The following is a 22,548-nucleotide window of genomic DNA, read 5'->3' as shown; positions in this document are numbered from 1 at the left end:
TGCGGGGTAGGAGGATTGGCCACGCGAAATGGCCCTTTAACTAGAATGGTACCAGGGATCTACATCTTCAGTTACTTTGAGGGTAAAGAGAATTCAGGATTGTTCTCCTTCGAGCAAAGGGAGGTTAAGGGAGATTCAACAAAGGTGTTCAAAATTATGGGGGGCTTGGTTAGACTCTATTGGGAGAAACTGTTTTACCAATGGTAGTCGGGTTGGTAACCAGAGAATGCAGGTTTACAATCATTAGTAAAAACTTTGGTGTTTATTCTTTCAAGGTGTGTGAGCATTGCAGGCTAGGCCAGGAGTACGTGCCCATCTTTAACAACAAAACAAAGAAAAGTACAGCATAGGAACAGGCCCTTCGGCCCTTCAATCCTGTGCCGACCATGCTGCCCGACTAAACTACAATCTTCTGCACTTCCTGGGTCCGTATCCCTCTATTCCCATCCTATTCATGTATTTGTCAAGATGCCCCTTAAATGCCCTTGAGAAGGTATTGGTGAGCCGCCCATCTTGCACCGCTGTCCTTGCAATGTAGGTACACCCACATTGCTGTTAGGGAGCGAGTTCCAGGATTGTGACCCAGCGACAGTGAAGGAACGGCGATATATTTCCAAGTTAGGGTGGCGAGTGACTTGGAGGGGAACCTTGCAGGTGGTGGTGTTCCCCATGTGTCTGCTGCCCTTGTTCTTCTGGGTGGCGGAGGTCATGGGTTAGGAGGTGCTATCGAAGGAAACTTGTTGAGTTGCTGCAGTGCATCTTGTAGGTGCTGCAGACGGCTGCCACTGTGCACCAGTGGTGCAGGGAGTGAGTCAGTGGAGGAGGGAGTAAATGAGAGATTTGTTTTTCTATGCAGTGCACGTTACGATCTGGAATGCACTGCCTGAAAAATTGATGGAAGCAAACACAATGGTGTCTTTCAAAAGGGAAATTCGCTAAATGTTTTAAAAGGAAAGATTTGCAGGGTGCTGGAGGAAAAATCAGGGGTCTAAGATGAATTAGATAGTTCTTCCAAGTAGCCAATACAGACATGATGGGCTGTATGAAGTTATTACTTTATTAGCAAAAAATACTCATCAAGTTTTTAAAAATCAATTCTTAGACACGAGAGAGCTTTTGATAATTTAATTCTTCTGAAGTATTCTTGTTTACAAAAGTAAGAATCCTACAGGTCAAGTCACACATTACAACAAGTTCAAGATGCCAATTTGCAACAAACCATTGCCGACTACAAGTACACAACAGTCAAAGATAAAGCAATGAAGGTTAACTTTAAACAAAATCACTGGGCAGGACCCAGCCTGATATTACTTCAAGGAAGAATTGAATCAAACCAGGTCTGAAACTCTAGTTCACAGTCGGTTTCCCAAGAGGCGAGATGGGTTAAAATCTGCACCCTCCTCTCCGCCCCATATTTCCATATTTCCCATACATTTCAAATGTGCAATAATCATAATTTCATTTAGCAAAGTAAATCATGGAAATGAAAATGTAAAAAACAATTGCGCATGTGTGTGTGGCGGATCAACAATGCAAAGGAAATTGCAATTTATGTCGCCAATGTTTTATGAGTTCGTTATATTGTGCATGGAAGTACATTCTGCATAGAATGAACCTGGTTAAACTCACATCTGGAATACTGTGAGCAGTGTTAGTCCCCTTATCTAAGGATAGACATACTGGCATTGGACGCAGTTCAGAGAAGGTTCACTAGGTCGATCCCGGGTGTGGATGGATTTTCTTATGAGGAGAGGTTGAGTAGGTTGGGCCTGTGCTCATTGGAGTTTCCAAGAATGAGAGGCGGCCTTATTGAGACATATCGGATTCTCAGGGGGGTTGACAGGGTCGTTGCTGAGAGGTTGTTTCCCCTTGTGGGAGAGTCTAGGACCTGGATCGAGGTTGGAGCTAAAACGTAAAGGCCACCCGACCAACAGCCTGTCCGCCAACCGTAAGGTCGGTTGGGCCATGCCAAATCCCAGCCAGCTGAGGCTTAATTCATTTAAATTGGCTTCTTGATCGTCGGGGGGGGGGGGGGGGGGGGGGGGGGGGGGGAGATGCGCGAGTCGGAAGTGCACTTACTGACTGAAATATCGCGAAAGTGCGTGATGGTGTCAGAGAGAGGGCATGATGACTTTGGGACGAGCGCCCAACGTCACCTTGCGTGGTTTTTATGCACTCCCGGATAGGGCGCCAATGCGGAGACCAGGTTTTGATTCTTGATTTTAATCACTGAATTTAAATGTTGTATTCGAGCCCATATTCTCTGAGAATTTCTGCCCTCTGAATGACCAGTCCAGTGGCCTCTGGATCACCAGTCCAGTGGCCTCTGGATCACCAGTCAGGGCCTCTGGATCACCAGTCAGGGCCTCTGGATCACCAGTCCAGTGGCTTCTGGGTCACCAGTCCAGTGGCCTCTGGATCACCAGTCAGGGCCTCTGGATCACCAGTCAGGGCCTCTGGATCACCAGTCCAGTGGCCTCTGGGTCACCAGTCCAGTGGCCTCTGGGTCACCAGTCCAGTGGCCTCTGGGTCACCAGTCCAGTGGCCTCTGGGTCACCAGTCCAGTGGCCTCTGGGTCACCAGTCCAGTGGCCTCTGGGTCACCAGTCCAGTGGCCTCTGGGTCACCAGTCCAGTGGCCTCTGGGTCACCAGTCCAGTGGCCTCTGGGTCACCAGTCCAGTGGCCTCTGGGTCACCAGTCCAGTGGCCTCTGGGTCACCAGTCCAGTGGCCTCTGGGTCACCAGTCCAGTGGCCTCTGGGTCACCAGTCCAGTGGCCTCTGGGTCACCAGTCCAGTGGCCTCTGGGTCACCAGTCCAGTGGCCTCTGGGTCACCAGTCCAGTGGCCTCTGGGTCACCAGTCCAGTGGCCTCTGGGTCACCAGTCCAGTGGCCTCTGGGTCACCAGTCCAGTGGCCTCTGGGTCACCAGTCCAGTGGCCTCTGGGTCACCAGTCCAGTGGCCTCTGGGTCACCAGTCCAGTGGCCTCTGGGTCACCAGTCCAGTGGCCTCTGGGTCACCAGTCCAGTGGCCTCTGGGTCACCAGTCCAGTGGCCTCTGGATCACCAGTCCAGTGGCCTCTGGATCACCAGTCGGGGCCTCTGGGTCACCAGTCCAGTGGCCTCTGGATCACCAGTCAGGGCCTCTGGATCACCAGTCCAGTGGCCTCTGGATCGCCAGCCCAGTGGCCTCTGGATCGCCAGCCCAGTGGCCTCTGGATCGCCAGCCCAGTGGCCTCTGGATCGCCAGCCCAGTGGCCTCTGGATCGCCAGCCCAGTGGCCTCTGGATCGCCAGCCCAGTGGCCTCTGGATCGACAGCCCAGTGGCCTCTGGATCGACAGCCCAGTGGCCTCTGGATCGTCAGCCCAGTGGCCTCTGGATCGACAGCCCAGTGGCCTCTGGATCGCCAGCCCAGTGGCCTCTGGATCGCCAGCCCAGTGGCCTCTGGATCGCCAGCCAGTGGCCTCTGGATCGCCAGCCCAGTGGCCTCTGGATCGCCATCCCAGTGGCCTCTGGATCGCCAGTCCAGTGGCCTCTGGATCACCAGTCCAGTGGCCTCTGGCTCACCAGTCCAGTGGCCTCTGGCTCACCAGTCCAGTGGCCTCTGGATCACCAGTCAGGGCCTCTGGTTCACCAGTCCAGTGGCCTCTGGATCACCAGTCCGGGCCTCTGGATCGCCAGTCCGGGCCTCTGGATCGCCAGTCCAGTGGCCTCTGGATCGCCAGCCCAGTGGCCTCTGGATCGCCAGCCCAGTGGCCTCTGGATCGCCAGCCCAGTGGCCTCTGGATCGCCAGCCCAGTGGCCTCTGGATCGCCAGCCCAGTGGCCTCTGGATCGCCAGCCCAGTGGCCTCTGGATCGCCAGCCCAGTGGCCTCTGGATCGCCAGCCCAGTGGCCTCTGGATCGCCAGCCCAGTGGCCTCTGGATCGCCAGCCCAGTGACGTTACCACGGGGCCACCATCTTGCATTTGGAAGGACCATTATTTGGAGATTATTATTAAACCTTCGGGAACTGTTGGAAAAGGGTTTCCTGGGCACTCGGATCAACCGCAAGATTTAAAAGACCCGTGTACTCTGAGATGGAACAAGCCGGTTAACTAAAAATACCCTCTGCTTAAATGTGCTTTGATATATTTAATCAAAAACTGGAATGATGATAATTAGCCGTTTATTTAAAGTCGATAAACTGAGAGTCTTTCACAAAAAAATGGGGCAACTGCTAAACTTAACCTGATGCCGTGAACCTATCATTTGAGAAATGTTAATAGTATAATCAAATGCTATCTCACCCTATTCCATTTAATTAAAAAAAACACATTGCTGCTCCAGACTACAATCACTAAAGGCAAACTGATCAGTTTTACCCATCCTGGGGCTGTTTTATTTACATTCGGTGTCCCTGTTCGGCTCAGTAACTTCCTCTTTTCCATTTCTTTGTGGTTCCGGAGATTTATTTTGACGGATTTGAAGAACCTCAGCACTTCCTATGTGATCTAAATCCAAGGGGAGACAGACGGGATTCAGAAATAAAGAGACAGCTGATGAAATTTAGTCAAGAGGAACACGCACAACCAGACACACCTTGAATTCTAACACGGCAGACGTCGTCAGTGTTTGTAAAATCTTAGCCAACTTACCTCCCATGTTTAACACCATTTTCGGCCCTCTATTCTGATATTTTTTCGACTCGTTCATTTTTATTCATGGACGTTGGTCTCGCTGGCTGGGGCCAGGATTGTTTGCCCATCCCTAATTGCCCTGGCTCGTTAGACCATTTCAGGGGGCATTTTTAAAGAGCCAACCACATTGCTGTGGAGTCACGTGTCGGCCACAGCAGGCCAGGATGGCAAATTCCCTTCAGCGGCACGGTGGCACCATAATGAGCACTGCTGCCTCACGGGGCCAGGGTTCAATTCCGACCTCGGGTGACTGCTTGTGTGGAGTCTGCACGTCCCCCCCCTGTGTGCGTGGATTTCCTCCGGGTGCTCCGGTTTCCTCCCACAGTCCAAAGATGTGCAGGTTAGGTGGATTGGCCGCGCTAAGTTGCCAACAAGTGTCCAGGAACGCACAGGTTAGATGGGGGTCACGGGAATAGAGCTGGAGGAGTGGGCCGACGTAGGTTGCTCTTACAGTGGGCTGAATGGCCTATTTCTGCACTGTCAGAACCCGAAGGTTCTCGAACCAGATGGGTTTTTACGACAATCGATTTATGCACATCCTCAAACTTTAATTCCAGATTTTTCACCAGCTGCCAGGGTGGGATTGGAACCACAGCCCCCAGGATAATACCCTGGGTCTCTTGGATTACTAGTCCAGTGATTATGTCACCAGCTCCCCTATTACTAATACTACCAGTCTGATTAATAATTAGGGGTAAATGGTAAATCTAACCTAAAATGGGTTAAAAAATTTAACAAACTGAGTTAAAACACAGGTACGAAATTTCCCTGGAAGATTCTGAATGGCTGACCAGCCTCTGGAGAGCAGGTAATTCACGAGGTTCCGGATTTACTTCTGAAAACATCAGAAGTTGATGTGTTAGCGTCTGTTTGGCTTTTGGATTTTAGGCTTTGTAACATCCATCATCCCCCCCAACCCACGAGACCTCATTGGGAGATTGGTGGGGGGGGGGAAACCCCCTTTATCCGCTCGGCCTCCAATTCCTTTCTCTGCTGGGAAGCTCCAGAGGGAGTTTCCTTACGAGAAGCACTTTTAAAAAAATAATCATGATGTGGAGATGCCGGCGTTGGACTGGGGTGAGCACAGTAAGAAGTCTTACAACACCAGGTTAAAGTCCAACAGGTTTGTTTCAAACACGAGCTTTCGGAGCACGGCCTGAAGAAGGAGCCGTGCTCCGAAAGCTCGTGTTTGAAACAAACCTGTTGGACTTTAACCTGGTGTTGTAAGACTTCTTACTAAAAAATAATCGACAAGTTGTCGTCCCTTTTTAAGTGCAAATCTTTCAATTAACGTCAATCAGTGGTCTGCCAATTCTTCCGGGTTAAACGTGCCCGCCTACCCGCCACGGGAATCATGGCCGGCGAGATGGAAAATTTGAGGGACCATTTAGAGGTCCGTGTTGAGCTCAGGTAGGAATTTCCATTTTGGGGATGGGTGTAACTGAAAAGTCCGCCCTACGTGTGTAACCTTGCCCTTAACATGACTTCTCTCCCCCCACTCCCACAACCTCAGTCCATTCTTTTCATTGGCACAGTGTGTGCGCTCATGTGTGCCAACATGTGTGCCAACATGGTGACACCCTGTCCGTCACATGTCAGGATCGTACTAACAAGGAGCGGGCGCAGGACATTGTCATTCGGAGGCCACGTTAGATAACCACTTAAAATAAACCATTGCCATCTCCTTTGGCACTATTAATAGAAGGGCGCGAAACACCTTTATAACAACCCTCTGCTCAATGTTAATTCATTCCAAGTGTGGCAAAGCCTCTGCTACAGTAACAGATGGAGGAAAGGTATAAGACCCCGTTCATTAATTATTTCAATGCTGATATCACCATCGTTAATGACTAGCTTGTCGGAACATACCAACGTGGTCCTCATATCTTTTCCTTTTGGGCAGATTCCTGGCAAATGGTACTTCATTCGCTTGCCGCTAAATAAAGTCACTGTTTTCTCGATACACCTCCCTGCCTGTGCCCCCGGATTCCATTTCAATCACAGTGTTTTATCACAAGCACTTATCATAGATCATAGAATTTGCAGTGCAGAAGGAGGCCATTCAGCCCATCGAGTCTGCACTGGCCCTTGGAAAGAGCACCCTACCCAGCCCACACACACACACCTCCACCCTATCCTCATTACCCAGTAACCCCACCCAATCTTTTTGGACACAAAGGGCAATTTATCATGGCCAATCCACCTAACCTGCACATCTTTGGACTTTAACCTGGTGTTGTAAGACTTCTTACTGTGCTCACCCCAGTCCAACGCCGGCATCTCCACATCATCTTTGGACTGTGGGAGGAAACCGGAGCACCCGGAGGAAACCCACGCAGACACGGGGAGAACGTGCAGACTCCGCACAGCCAGTGACCCAAGCCGCAAATCGAACCTGGGACCCTGGATCTGTGAAGCAACTGTGCTAACCACTGTGCCACCGTACTGCCCAAACACTTGATTTCACAGAATCCCTACAGTGCAGGAGGCGGCCATTCGATCCATCGAGTCTGTACCGACCCTCCATAAGAGCACCTCACCTAGCCCACTCCCCCGCCCTATCCCCGTAACCCCACCAAGTCTTTGGACACTAAGGGCCAATTCCCCTAACCTGCACATCTTTGGACTGTGGGAGGAAACCGGAGCTCCCGGAGGAAACCCACGCAGGCACAGGGGAGAACGTGCAAACTGCGTACAGACCCGAAGCCGGAATCGAACCTGGGTCCCTGGAGCCGTGAGTCACCGTGTTGCCAAGTTAAAATGAGCAAAACTCTCACCTGGTTGCTCCTCTTCAATTATTTCAGGTTTCTTTTTGAGATAATATCTGAATAAACATAACATTGAAGATGGTGTTAGAAACAACAGCAAAGAGTAGATTTTGGCAATATGATGCTACAGCGTTCGTCGTGGACAAAGCTAAGTGATACTGACAAAGCTTTATTACAAATCTACACGGTCAGGTTTGCTGTCGATCTGGGGCGGGGGAAGGGGAGGTTGAGTGGGCGACTTGGTGGCGTTCCCGGCAGACACATCCCAAACTCACTTCCCAATTCGATAGCCTGCACATTCCTACCTCCCATGAGCAAGAAGGAATTTCACAACCGGAATTTCACAACCGGAATTTCAGGGCACACCACGTGAGGCAAGGAGTCTCGGGATTTTGCAAAGTGGGGAGGGGGGGCGCCAAAAGGAGGCAACCAGATTTTGGAGGAGGATACCCAAGGAGGCATGCTTGATGGAAGCAGCGGAGTCATGCAGCCATGTGCTTTGGGGTTCAGAGGGCACAGGTGAAAGGTTTGTGATGATTGAATGGGTGGACAAAGGTCAGGCAGCAAATCCACGGGGTGGGGGGGCTTGGAGGTGCAAATGTAAAATGTTATTTAAATGCAATGCAACACTGCCCTGAGACTTCAAGGCAAAAGGACTTGCAATGTCACGATAAAAGGAATGACACAACATTTTACAGCACAAAAGCAAACCATTTAGCCCGTCAAGTCCTTTATTCCACACAAGAGCCTCCGCCCATCTTACTTCATCTTACCCTATCGGCCCATTCCCCTTGAATCCATGGCCAGTATTTTACGTCCAACGTTCAGGTGTGTGTCCGATTTGGAAGCACGTGAAGCCTTGGGCCTATGCACCAAAGTCATCGCGCGATATTTCGGGCAGTGGGCACGTGCGAGAGGCGGAGGTGCACCTGCCCACATTCAAGAAGCCAATTGAAATGAATTAGACAGCAATTGACTGGGATTAAACGGCCATTGAGGTGGACGGTCTGGCTTTAGGATTGGCCAGGTGACCCTTCTTCTAGCGCCAACCTGGATCCAGGTCACTGAAGGTCAGGGCTGAAATCAAACGGACAAATGTGTCCGGGGACTGAGGTCTGGGTATGACTGTGCTGCCGAAACACCCATGGCCTAGCTTTAACATTGATATTTGTTTTTCACTGGTCGATAGCTCACTGAGACAGCCTCACAGCAGCTGACCCTTTGAGAGAGCACATGAGAAATGTCAGCCCACATCCTCCCTCTCCCCCGCTGCTGCCCCCCCCCTTCTCCCCCCCCCCCCCCCCCCCCCCCCCCCCCCCACTTCCGCCCCGGCAGTGTTCGGCCTTTCACAGAATTCGTTTCGCATTGGATAGCCATTAATTGGCCAGTCAACGTGAGATCGCCCTCCGGGGCCGACCGTGGCCAGAAGCGTGTTTCACGTTTGCTCCCATACCAGCCGAATGTGCGCACCTAACCCAGGCCCATCTCTGCTAATCGTCGCATCAACTGCAGGGTAACACGCGCCCCATTCTCACCACTCCCCGGGTAATGAAATCCGCTCAAAGACAAGGATATGCATTTAGTGCTTCATTCTTAATGTGACCCAGCTAAATCCCGAATCCACAAGTCAGCAGGCTGTAAACTGAGGTGTTGGCTAGTGTAGACTTGAGAGATGAACAGACACTTCCAACACTGATGAAGGTTCAACTCAATTTTATTAACTACTTCTAACTAACTAACACACGATGACTGTGGGTCTAAATGATGCTAACTTAAACTAGAGACCTAAGCCTTGTCCAAACCAGTTGATTCTCTCAGCACGTGGTGTGAGTCTGTGCTGGGCTGGATGAGTTCTTGTTACACTCAGAGGCAGCACCCAGAATGAGCAGGAACCGTGCTGCCCTCTGCCTTTATAGTGTGTGTATTCTAACTGGTGATTGGCTGCGGTGTTTGTACATGTTGATTGGTCCCTGTGTGTGTCCATCAATGTGTGTCTGCACCATGATATATTGGTGTATATTATGACATAAACCTCAAGTGTGAAAGAACAGGGTCAAAGAAAATGAATGCATGCAAGGTGCATTGGCCAGATTTTTCCCGGTGGCGGGATTTGCTCAGGGTTGATTTTCGCCACACCTTCCAAGCCCACGGTCTTCTCCCACCTAGAAGAGCAAGGGGAGTGGGTGAGGGGAACACCACCACCTGCAAATCCTCCTCCAATCACACACCACCCTGACTTGGAGCTACATTGTTGTGTATTCACTATTACTGGGTCAAAATGGTGGAACTCCCTTCCTTACCAACACCGTCAGTGTATCTAGATCTGCACCACAGGAGAGGCAGCGGTTCTAGAAGGCAGAGTTACTTTCTCACTGGCAATTAACACTGGGCGATAAACACTGGCCTCGCCAGCAATGCCCACATCCCATCAATACTTTGTCACAGGGCTCCAAAGGCCGTGAAATGTCAAGATGATCTGGTTAGATCAATTCCTAACCTATCCACATCCTGTGTGCAATAGAACATAGAACATACAGTGCAGAAGGAGGCTATTCGGCCCATCGACCCACGTAAGCCCTCACTTCCACCCTATCCCCGTAACCCAATGACGCCTCCCAACCTTTTTGGTCACCAAGGGCAATTTAGCATGGCCAATCCACCTAACCTGCACATCTTTGGACTGTGGGAGGAAACCGGAGCACCCGGAGGAAACCCACGCAGACACGGGGAGAAAGTGCAAACCTAGTGGGGAGCTAAAACAAACTACAAGCAGTGTGAAGTAAGTGAACGTCTGCAGCATATGTCCCAACTCGTTCAGAGTGAAAAAATTGTATTTTTTGAAGATTAAAGACAGTGTCAACGTCATTTACCTGTTACGTTTCCTCGCATTGAAAGTGGATCTTTTTGGGTGCGGGGCAGGACTATCAGCAGTTTGCTGTTTTAGTTGTTCCTCTTTGTAATCAGCAGTTTGCTGATAGCCAGGGTAGCTTGCCAGAGCTGACTGAACCATTCCCAGTACAAAGTCTTTCTCTGCGAATAAATGGGGTTCATAAAACTCTCTGGTTAGACGAAAGTGCTCATATTAGCAAAAAATAAATATTCTCTTAAAATGCACCAAAAGAAGTCAGAAAACCCACGGGCTGGAAAGGCGCAAATACTGACCCGAACATACAAATTAGGAGCAGAAGTAGGCCACTCGGCCCCTCGAACCTGTTCCCCATCCAATAAGATCATGGCCGATTGTAATTTCGACCCCGCATTCCAGCCTACTCCCGGTAACCTTTCACCCTCTTGCTTATCAAGAATCTATCTTGCTCTAGGCCGCCACCTCACCTCAGCCAGTGGGGGGATTGAACCTGCGCAGTGGCCTCGCTCTGCATCACGAGCCAGCAGTCCAGCCAGCTGAGCTAAACCGGCCCCCTTTACAGTCGTCATAGTCCCAGAGGACTCCAGGCTTTGAGGGGCCAGAGCTGACTGGTGGTGATTTAACCTGAGGGTCACCACACCTCAGGCGAGGGGCAAGGTTGAGAAGGCGGGGCCTTCATGAATAGCCTCAGCCGGTACAGGAATTGAACCCATGCTGCTGGTTTAGCTCACTGGGCTAAATCGCTGGCTTTTAAAGCAGACCATGGAGGCCAGCAGCACGGTTCGATTCCCGTACCAGCCTCCCCGGACAGGCGCCGGAATGTGGCGACTAGGGGCTTTTCACAGTAACTTCATTGAAGCCTACTCGTGACAATAAGCGATTTTCATTTCATTTTCACATGTCCAGCCAACTGAGCTAAATCAACCCACTGCCACCACCTCAACACTACAATTGATCAATTGTAATCAATCCCTGTGAATTCTGGCCTATATGTGCCTCGGAAGTGTTATATTGCAAAAAGTAATTGGTGAAGGGATGATATTGAAATGAATCTTTGTTCAGTCTTCAATATCTTCACAGTTTTAATCATGCACCTCCAACGACACCAAAGTGTCAGTAAGTGCTGAAGTAAAAATCCAATCGATGCCCATCAGCTCCATATAATTAATGTGCCATTGACATTGGCAGAATGTATCATTGACTCTCAGTGTCCAACGGCAACTAGGGACCCCCAAGAACAAGCTTTATAGAAACGGTGTCCCAAACTGTCAATAAACAAACCACCATGCCACAATATATTTAGAACATAGAACAGTACAGCACAGAACAGGCCCTTCGGCCCTCGATGTTGTGCCGAGCAATGATCACCCTACTCAAACCCACGTATCCACCCTATACCCGTAAACCAACAACTCCCCCCCTTAACCTTCATATTCGGACACTACGGGCAATTTATCATGGCCAATCCACCTAACCCGCACATCTTTGGACTGTGGGAGGAAACCGGAGCACCCGGAGGAAACCCACGCACACACGGGGAGGACGTGCAGACTCCACACAGACAGTGACCCAGCCGGGAATCGAACCTGGGACCCTGGAGCTATGAAGCATTGATGCTAACCACCATGCTACCGTGCTGCCCCTGGTACCGTGATGCCCCATTTGTATGCATTTCTTTAATGTACATATTGTTATATTTTAAATAATGACTTATCTAAAGTATATATATTACTTTATATATATATATTTGATGGCACGGTAGCACAAGTGGCGTGGCTTCACAGCTCCAGGGTCCCAGGTTCGATTCCGGCTTGGATCACTGTCTGTGCGGAGTCTGCACATCCTCCCCGTGTGTGCGTGGGTTTCCTCCGGGTGCACCGGTTTCCTCCCACAGTCCAAAGACGTGCAAGTTAGGTAGATTGGCCATGATAAATTGCCCTTAGTGACGAAAAAAGGTTAGGAGGTGTTATTGGGCTATGGGGATAGGATGGAAGTGAGGGCTTAAGTGGGTCAGTGCAGATTCGATGGGCCGAATGGCCTCCTTCTGCACTGTTCTATGTACTCTTGAATCCACCAGGATGATAAAATGACCAATAGTCTTCTTGTTGAAAGATGAACCATTTAATGAGTAATAAAATAATAAACTGTGAGTCCTTTTACTTAATACTAAACTAACTGTAAAGAATTTAAGTACAATACAGATAACTATATAACTATACACTATTATAACAAACTAGTTCTAACTTCTCTCACTCTAGCTATTCTATGTCTTGCTTGTTCACTGTTCTGAATCACATCATCTTCTCCATCATCTGATGATCTAACTTAGAAAAGGCGGGAAATCAGTTCTTATAGTATCTGACTGTGAGCCATCTAGTGTTGAAATGACTGTACTACATTTACATACATTGATCATGTATATTGATGTCTGAATATCGCTACACACATCTCAGCAAATTGTGGAAAGATTGAAGGGAACGAGTTTGACAATGAATATAATCCTATCAGGGCTAATTGAAGCAAAGGGGTCAGTGAGGGGTGAAGTCAGGCCACAACCAACCATCCACAAAGACCAGATTTTGCTCACCTCTTTGACCGGCACAGAGGAGCCACTGCTGAATAGCGGAGAACGAGTCAGTCTGTAGAAGTTGGCAGAGCAGCTCCAGCACCTGAGCAGGAAAACAAATCGGGTATGTCAGACCGACCCTAATGTTGCAGCGCTAGACAAAGGTGATATTGGGAATCAACCTTGACCTGCCTGTCACAGTGTTTGTACATGCAGCAGGGAGATAATGTCAACTCACTTGTTTCATCTGTTGTCGCTGAAAAACAGGTCGTCAGTGATTAAAAATTAACGGGGGGGGGGGGACTGATGGGGCTGAAAGAACTTAGTTGCCACTTTGATGCCCAAAGAGCAGCTGGTATGACATTTTCTCACGCACACACATATTAACACGCACATAGGAATGTGTGTGCACTCGCAGATACACAGGATACACAGGAACACACACACAGACATGTGCACATACATGTATGCACAGATACATGCACTTACATGTATACACACAGATGCATGCACTCACGTGTACACAGGCACATATACCAACATTTGCACACATACATGCACACGCACATGCATGCACACATAGATACACAGTCACACACAGAAAGATATGCGCACATACATACACACACACACACATGGGGATGCATACTCACACACACGGGGATGCATACTCACACACATGGGGATGCATACTCACACACACGGGGATGCATACTCACACACACGGGGATGCATACTCACACACACGGGGATGCATACTCACACACACAGGGATGCATACTCACACACACACATGGGGATGCATACTCACACACACACATGGGGATGCATACTCACACACACGGGGATGCATACTCACACACACGGGGATGCATACTCACACACACGGGGATGCATACTCACACACACAGGGATGCATACTCACACACACATGGACACAGATGACAGCTTATCTCCTGTGACGCTGCAAAGAGTGAGCGAAGACAAAATTGTGACCTGTAGGTAAAGCGGGGTCGGGGAGAGGAAATTACAAAATCACGGTAGTCACCTTGCAGATTTTGAATGAAATATTTGTCAACAGTACAGACTAAAGAGGCGAACGCACAATATCGAGGTACCACAGCGTCTCAACTTGCAGCAGGTTATAATTACAGCGTGGCAGGTTTACATAGGCAATTGCCATTATAACCGTTGTCATGGAAACTTCGGCACAGAAGTTACCACAAAAGTTGGCAAATAAACTTTTGCAGACAATAAGTTACTGCAGATAGAAGATTCTTTAAAATAAATGATCAGCTTTTCTAAACAATCACAGATCTGAAATGTGGGGCCAGATTTTTGAGGTTGAAGCATGTGGGGAGCTGGGTAAAATGGCAGCTCGGTTGGTGCCTCTGGATGGACATCCCGCCTCTGTTGCCAACATCAGAGAAGTGGGGGTGGGGAGGGTCTGTGGAGGGGGCGCAGCATGGGATTGTGAACTCCCCCATGATCCTAAATAGGCTAATTAAGCTCACTGAGGGCTGGTTAAAGGCCCATCTCTGCGGAGTTTATGGATTCTTCTGGAGGTGTCAACCTTTGGAGTTACGTGCCTGAAGGCAGGTTTAGACCATGACCTAGAGGCCGGAAAAGTTTCTAAAGATCAGCGGAGTGGTTTATTGCAGCACAGGGAGGTGGGCGGGTGAAGCAGGAGGGCACTAAGTTGGAGATGAGGAGGATTTCTCTCAGAGCTTAGCAAATCTGTGGAATCCTTTACCGCAGAGAGCTGTAGAGGTTGGGTCGTCAAGTATGTTCAAGGCTGAGAGGGACAGATTTTTAATTTGTAAGGGAATTGAGGTTTTTGTTTAAATTTTCCAATTAAATGGGCAATATAGCGTGGCCAATCCACCTACCCTGCAGATCTTTGGGTTGTGGGGGTGAGGCCCACGTAGACAGGGGGAGAATGTGCAAACTCGGACAGTGACCCGAAGCTAGGAATCGAGGGTTGTCGGGATAAGGTGGGAAACTGGAGTCGAGGGTGGTTTAGCACAGGGCTAAAGAGCTGGCTTTTAAAGCAGACCAAGGCAGGCCAGCAGCACGGTTCAATTCCCGTACCAGCCTCCCCGAACAGTCGCTGGAATGTGGCGACTAGGGGCTTTTCACAGTAACTTCATTTGAAGCCTATTTGTGACAATAGGCGATTTTCATTTCATTTCATCCGATTAGACATGATCTCATTGAACGGCGGAGCAGATCGATGGGCCAAATGGCCTCCTTCAGCTCTTACACCTTAAGGACATGCCGGTCATTTCCAGCATTAATTTCAGGTGCGCTGCAGCTGCAGCATTTTGCTTTTCCCATGATATTTATTCTTTTCAACGCTCTGTTGGCCGAATCAAATCGAAGCAAACGGTTAGATCTTGTTCTCTGTAAAAAGAAATGTGTCCTTCACCAGTAACTCGTGGTCCGGGGAGAGTCCATTGTGTTTACTTCTCTCCCGGGCATCACTCCTGGAGGAACGGCGAGACATCTGACGGCTCACAGCCGGAGTGGAGTTTGGGATTATCCGGCCAGTCTGCGCAGAATACTGAGTTGTTCTCCTGACCTCGGTCTGTCGAAACACAACGGAACAATGTCCTCTGTTGGTTCTTTCACAAAGCTGTACTCGTCAAAGCTTAAAGGCACCTGACACAATGGCACGACTGAGAAGTGTAATGTTATCTTTTCCCAGTGCTGTGTTGGGAAGAAAATAAATTGCTCCCTTTTCATCCCCGGCTCTCCACTAACTGTTCACCCTGTGTTGTGTGCACGCCCATTCATCAATCCTTGGATTTCAGGGGAGGTTATCATCCAGGATTAACCTGTTAGCCTTTAACTCCATCCTGATTCAAACCGGGGGAAGCACTTGGGGCTGTCTTTCTGCAGTATATCGAGACAGGGGTGACTGGCGGGTGTGTGGGGGGCATAAAATTGGTTCCCGTGGTATTGTCACCGTGCCCATCGAGCGCGCACACCTCACCGCAACCCCCGCCCCACTCCAGTGTTGATTTTGCCCCTTTAGGGGAGGCATCAGGTGGCCTGCTTGCCTGTGGGCTGATTGAGGCCCTTAAGTAGCCAATTAATGGCCTTTTGAGGGCCTCCTTGTGCCACTGTTTGGGTTATCTCACACCGGGATGGGGGGGGGGGGGGGGGGGGGGGGGAGGCCGTGTCAAGAGTTCCGGCTGCCCAGTAAATCAGGCAGCAGCACCTGATATCGGAACAAAGGCACATGGAAGTTAGGAAGTTGCCATTCGATTTGCCCTGCTCTTCGAGGGTGCTGTGCTACACTGGTGCCTTGTTAAGAGACTCACTGTTAAAACGCATGAATGTTAAGTTACAGTAATCAATCAGTAAATACCCATGACGTGGAGATGCCGGCGTTGGACTGGGGTGAGCACAGTAAGAAGTCTCACAACACCAGGTTAAAGTCCAACAGGTTTGTTTCAAATCACTAGCTTTCGGAGCACTGCTCCTTCCTCAGGTGAATGGAGAGGTTTGCTCCAGAAACATATATATATAGACAAAGTCAAAGATGCAAGACAATGCTTCGAATTCGAGCATTTGCAGGTAATTAAGTCTTTACAGATCCAGAGAGAAGGGTAACCCCAGGTTAAAGAGGTGTGAATTGTCTCAAGCCAGGACAGTTGGTAGGATTTTGCAAGCCCAGGCCAGATGGTGCGGGGGGGGGGGGGGGGGGGGGGGGGGGTGAATGTAATGCGACATGAATCCAAGGTCCCGGTTGAGGCCGTACTCAAGTATACGGAACTTGGCTATAAGTTTCTGCTCGCCGATTCTGCGTTGTCGCACGTCCTGAAGACTGCCTTGGAGAAAAGTAAATACCCAGTAGGTAAAAGGTCAAGTCGCCATAGTCCCAGACAAGTCGCCATAGTCCCAGATGACCATGGGCTGCTTTCCCCTTTGAGGGGGAGAGCTGACTGGTGGTGATTTAGCCTAAGGATCACCACACCTCAGGCAAGAGGCAAGGTTGAGAAAGCGGGGCCTTTCAGCCGGTACGGGGATTGAACCCTCACTGCTAGCCTTGCTCTGTATCACCAACTGACCTAAACCTCAGATCCCCCATTCATCCCATGCCTCCTCAATGTCTACATGCACCCTCCATAGCCATTCACCCAAAATGCACTATTCACAGTGCTCAGGTTCCATGTATCATAGAATTTACAGTGCAGAAGGAGGCCACTCGGCCCATCGAGTCTGCACCGGCTCTTGGAAAGAGCACCCTACCCGAGGTCAACACCTCCACCCTATCCCCATAACCCAGTAACCCCACCCAATACTAAGGGCAATTTTGGACACTAAGGGCAATTTATCATGGCCAATCCACCTAACCTGCACATCTTTGGACTGTGAGAAGAAACCGGAGCACCCGGAGGAAACCAACGCACACACGGGGAGGACGTGCAGACTCCGCACAGACAGAGACCCAAGCCGGAATCGAACCTGGGACCCTGGAGCTGTGAAGCAATTGTGCTATCCACAATGCTGCCTTTTGTTGTTCAGGGGACCCCTCTTAAGCTCTCAATCCTTACACCGTATCATCTAACTTTCCTCAAATGAAATAAACACAATTAATTACTTTAAATGGTTCTCTTACGTTTTTCCATTTACACGGATTGAAAAGAACCCTGTAATATAATCTAATTATATCGTCACGCAGAATTGCTAGCTTCTGAAACCAATAATTACTTATAGTTCTATAGTTGTAACTAGAAACTTTCACCTTCTAAACATCTTTTAATGGCCTGCCATTGTTTGCGCCCAATTGAGGGGTTAATTGAGCATGCTTCAATTCCTCTCATTATTTATTATGGTGATATGTTAACCTTTTCCCACTTTGTAGTTCACTGCTGAAATCCTACACTTTGATATCCAAACACTGGGTTATAACCCTGACAATCAGGCTGTGGTTGGTAACAATGGAGGGATCTGAACTGCAGGGACTAAAAAGAACCATTTAGTCAGCAATAGTTCTTTTTATTTATTCAAGGGATGTGACCATCGCTGGTTACCTTAGAAACCATAGAATTTACAGTGCAGAAGGAGGCCATTCGGCCCATCGAGTCTGCACCGGCTCTTGGAAAGAGCACCCTACCCAAGGTCAACACCTCCACCCTATCCCCATAACCCAGTAACCCCACCCAACACTTAGGGCAATTTTGGACACTAAGGGCAATTTATCATGGCCAATCCACCTAACCTGCACATCTTTGGACTGTGGGAGGAAACCGGAGCACCAGAAGGAAACCCACGCACACACGGGGAGGAAGCGCAGACTCCGCACAGACAGTGCCCCAAGCCGGAATCGAACCTGGGACCCTGGAGCTGTGAAGCAATTGTGCTATCCACAATGCTACCGTGCTGTTAGGACAGCATTTATTGCCCACCTCTAATTGCCCTTGAATCGCTGCAGTCCCCAAGGTGTAGGTGCACCCACAGTGCAGACAGGGAGGGAGTTCCAGGATTTGGACCCTGTGGCAATGAAGGAACGGCCGATATATTTCCAGGTCAGGATGGTGAGTGGCTTGGAGGGAATTTCCAATGGTGGTGGTGTTCCCCGAGTCTCTGCTGCCCTTGTCCTTCAATTCACCCGAGGAAGGATCTGCGCTCCGAAAGCTGGTGATTCGAAACAAACCTGTTGGACTTTAACCGCATGTTGTAAGACCTCTTACTGTGCCCACTCCAGTCCAACGCCGGCACCCCCCCCATCATGGCTTGTCCTTCAAGATAGTAGTGGTCGTGCGTTGGGCCACTACCACGGAACCAGAAGCTCCAGGTTCAAGTCCAACGCCGGGACTTGTTGACCACGGAAGGAGTGGTCGTAACATGGTTCAATGGGCTGATAAATCGAGAATCCTTCCACCACGTCCCCCACTATTCCCAAAAGGGTTCAATAAAAAGTGCGGGTGTGAAGATACACTTCAAAAATAAACCACCTGTCCCTCAATCTGCTATGGGCAAAGGTTACGTCATCCGGCCCCAAGTTGGAGAAGCGACCAATGTGTGATTAGAAGTCCCAAATAATTATCTCCTCACTTTCTTGCCAAATGGCCGTATCTTCTTGCAGGTAGTCAGTGGGGGAATAAAGAGATGCAGTTAGCATGACCCACGTGAGTTGCTAATTAATTGTGAGAGGGTGCAGAAGAGATTCACCAGGATGTGTCCTGGGCTGGAGCGTTTCAGCTGTGAAGAGAGGCTGGTTAGGCTGGGGTTGCTTTTCCTTGGAGCGGAGAAGGCTGAGGGCGGAACCTGATCAAGGTGGACAAAATTATGAAGGACATAGATAGGAAGAAACTTTTCCCCTGAGCATTAAGGGGGCAATAACCAGAGGGACATAGATTTACGGTAAGGGACAGGAGATTTAGAGGGAATTTGAGGGAAAGCTTTTTCACCCAGAGGTGCTGGGAATCTGGAACTCGCTGCCTGAAAGGGTGATAGAGGCGGGAACCCTCACAACATTTAAGAAGCATTTAGATGAGCATTTGAAACACCTTAGCCATATAATTGCAGAATGGGATTAGAATAGATAGGTGCTTGATGGCCGGTACAGGCACTATGGGCCGAATGGCCTCTTCTTGTACAGTAAAACTATATGACTCAATATGAAAGTGGCAATGAGCTGTATCTAGTGTGTGTGTGTGTGTGAAATTGATAAGAACGCAAGAACTAGGAGCAGGAGTAGGCCATTCAATACCCATCATTTTTCTTTTATAAATTTAGAGCACCCAATTATTTTTTCCAATTAAGGGGCAATTTAGCCTGGCCAATCCACCTAGCCTGCACATCTTTGGGTTGTGGGGGCGAGACCCACGCAGACACGGGGAGAATGTGAAAACTCCACACGGACAGTGACCCAGAGCCGGGATTCGAACCTGGGACCTCAGCGCCCCGTGAGGCAGCAATGCTAACCACTGTGCCACCGTGCTGCCCCTTCAATGCCTATCATGGCTGATCTCCTCTTGGCCTCAATGCCACTTTCCTGCTCATTCTCGTAACCCCTTCAACCCATTACTAATTATAAATCCGGCTGTCCCCTCGTTCAATTTACTCAATGTCCCGGCTTCCCTGGCACTCTGGGATAGTGAATCCCACAGGTTCTCGGCCCTTCGAGAGAAGCCATTTCTCCTCATCTCCGTTTTCAATCTGCTACCTCTCATCCTAGACCAAGGGTGGGCAAACTATGGCCCGTGGGCCGCATGTGGCCCGACAAAGGTTTTTATGCGGCCCGCCAATGAGGTGCCTGGAATCATTTTTTTTTTTTTTTTTATAAATTTAGATTACCCAATTATTTTTTCTATTAAGGGGCAATTTAGCGTGGCCAATCCACCTACTCTGCACATTTTTGGGTTGTGGGGGCGAAACCCACGCAGACACGGGGAGAAAGGTGCCCGGAATCATAACCGGCATTTTTGAAAAGCCGCCGGGGAAAAGCCGCTGAAGTAAATGCGCTTATTATAAGCCTTATTATTGTTTGTAACCTGGACTCCTATTGGTCGCACACCCACCTAAACCGACCAATAAGGCAGCCCCACTCATCCACCCCACTACGCGCGTTTTTATCGTTGACTCGGCCGGGCTGTGCTTCTGTCAGTGTTAAGGATCAGCACAAGCAACTTGACACCTGATTTCAACAAACTGGTAAATGACTGCAGTCATATGCATCATTCTCATTGACATTGTTCTGTTACTTACTGAGTTACTTTGTTTTTCAAATAAATGTGCTTTTTTTTCTTTAAAGACCTTTTATTTTGGCTATTTAAAATATTAATTATTTTACTTAATATACTATGCGGCCCTGTAAAATTGTGAATTTCTGAATGTGACCCTTGCACGGAAAAGTTTGCCCACCCCTGTCCTAGACTATGACCCCGTGAGAATACGGGAACGTGAAATGCAACAGTTGTGAAAATATCCCAGGACTTAAAGATACACCGACCTCCTTCTTCTCTTCAGGCTGTTCAGGTGCAAGGAGGCAGGCCCTCGAGGTGAAATCCCGTAGTTCCTCACGCCATGCTTCAGATACTGGTTCTGAAATAAAAAGCCTCCCCTCTTAGCTTGACAAATGGCGCCAATAACAAAAGCGAGACAATTCAATAGGCATTGCATCCAGCGGGAAGAAAATGCCACCACGCATCCACACAATAATGAGAACACAAACCTATGGCGAACTTTTGGAGGCTCCCGTCATCAAAGGTATTGCACGGAAAAATACTAATTGGCAGTCCAAGTCGCCCAAGGAGCGTGGTTGGAACTTGGCTCTTTATCATTGGATGAGGAGAAAGTGGGCTGTTGATGTACCAATCATCATTTACTGCGCAAACAGGTATTCCATTGAGTCCTTCAGAAAAGAAAGAGAAAAGATGCAAGGAGAGAATTCTGTCTTATGTTTAGAGATCGGCATGATGTTCCCTGGACAACAGCATTCGGTGTGTGTACACTGATATCAATATTTGCAACTCTTAAATCTAACTGTAAAAGGCAAACAACTGAGCCAAATTGGGGAGGAACAGTTGACCAGGAAATGAAGGCTGGGCCAGAATTTTACGTTGCTCGAGCCAGCGCGCGCCCGACTTGGATATTGGCGGGTGTGCATCCTGCCACCGTCACGCAGTATTCCGGTCAGCGGATGCGCATGGGAGTCAGAAGGGCACCAGCCAGCAATCAAGCAGGCAATTTAGTCCATTGAGAGGCCAATTGAACCGAATCTCACACAGCCCGTCGACTTTTACAATTGTGGCCGAACGATTGTGGCCTGAAGCACATTGCGCGCCCACTCCCGAGCTCACCGAGTGTGCGGCCCGGCAGGCAGAAAGGTGTGTTCCAATTCCACTATTGTGCATGTGGAAGTCCCCTTACTTCCTCAGGAAACTAAGGAAATTCGGCATGTCCACACCGACTCTTACCAACTTTTACAGATGCACCATAGAAGGCATCCTATCTGGCTGCATCACAGCCTGGTATGGCAACTGCTCGGCCCAGGACCGCAAGAAACGTCAGAAAGTCGTGAACACAGCCCAGTCCATCACACTGCCTCCCATCCATGGACTCCATCTACACCTCCCGCTGCCTGGGGAAAATGGGCAGCATAATCAAAGACCCCTCCCACCCAACTTACTCACTCTTCCAACTTCTTCCATCGGGCAGGAGATACAAAAGTCTGAGAACACGCACAAGCAGACTCAAAAATAGCTTCTTCCCTCCTGAACGACCCTGTTATTGACTGCCTCATTGACAGTACACCCCTGTACGCTTCACCCGATGCCGGTGTCTACGTATGATGTGGAGATGCCGGCGTTGGACTGGGGTGAGCACAGTAAGAAGTCTTACAACACCAGGTTAAAGTCCAACAGGTTTGTTTCAAACACGAGCTTTTGGAGCACTGCTCCTTCCTCAGGTGAATCCTCAGGTGAAGGAGGAGGAAGGAGCAGTGCTCCGAAAGCTCATGTTTGAAACAAACCTGTTGGACTTTAACCTGGTGTTGTAAGACTTCTTACGGTGTCTATGTAGTTAGATTGTTGACCTTGTGTTGCCCTATTATGTATTTTATTTTATTTTCATGTACTTAATGATCTGTTGGGCCGCTCGCAGAAAAATACTTTTCACTGTACCTAGGTACACTTGACAATAAACAAGGTCCAGATCA

At 49.2% G+C, this 22,548-nt stretch overlaps 1 protein-coding gene across 1 annotated transcript in view; it reads right to left on the bottom strand.

Moving 5' to 3' along the window:
* Window positions 1-3,399: 3,399 nt before the first annotated feature.
* Window positions 3,400-22,548, bottom strand: part of LOC119956213 (protein TBATA-like) — a 33,549-nt gene continuing 14,400 nt past the window's right edge. The window contains exons 5-11 of the mRNA XM_038783220.1: window positions 21,064-21,243; window positions 20,842-20,933; window positions 15,304-15,462; window positions 12,897-12,978; window positions 10,314-10,473; window positions 7,453-7,499; window positions 3,400-4,489 (exon numbers count right to left, since the gene is read on the bottom strand). Coding sequence (XP_038639148.1) covers window positions 4,377-4,489; window positions 7,453-7,499; window positions 10,314-10,473; window positions 12,897-12,978; window positions 15,304-15,462; window positions 20,842-20,933; window positions 21,064-21,243 — 833 coding nt within the window. The 3' untranslated portion in view covers window positions 3,400-4,376. The remainder of the gene's footprint in view (window positions 4,490-7,452; window positions 7,500-10,313; window positions 10,474-12,896; window positions 12,979-15,303; window positions 15,463-20,841; window positions 20,934-21,063; window positions 21,244-22,548) is intronic.

This window comes from Scyliorhinus canicula, chromosome 22 (assembly GCF_902713615.1).
Source record: "Scyliorhinus canicula chromosome 22, sScyCan1.1, whole genome shotgun sequence".
Classification (NCBI taxonomy): Eukaryota; Metazoa; Chordata; class Chondrichthyes; order Carcharhiniformes; family Scyliorhinidae; genus Scyliorhinus; species Scyliorhinus canicula.
The sequence above is the reverse complement of the archived record's forward strand: the minus strand, read 5'-3'. Positions and strand labels throughout refer to the sequence as shown.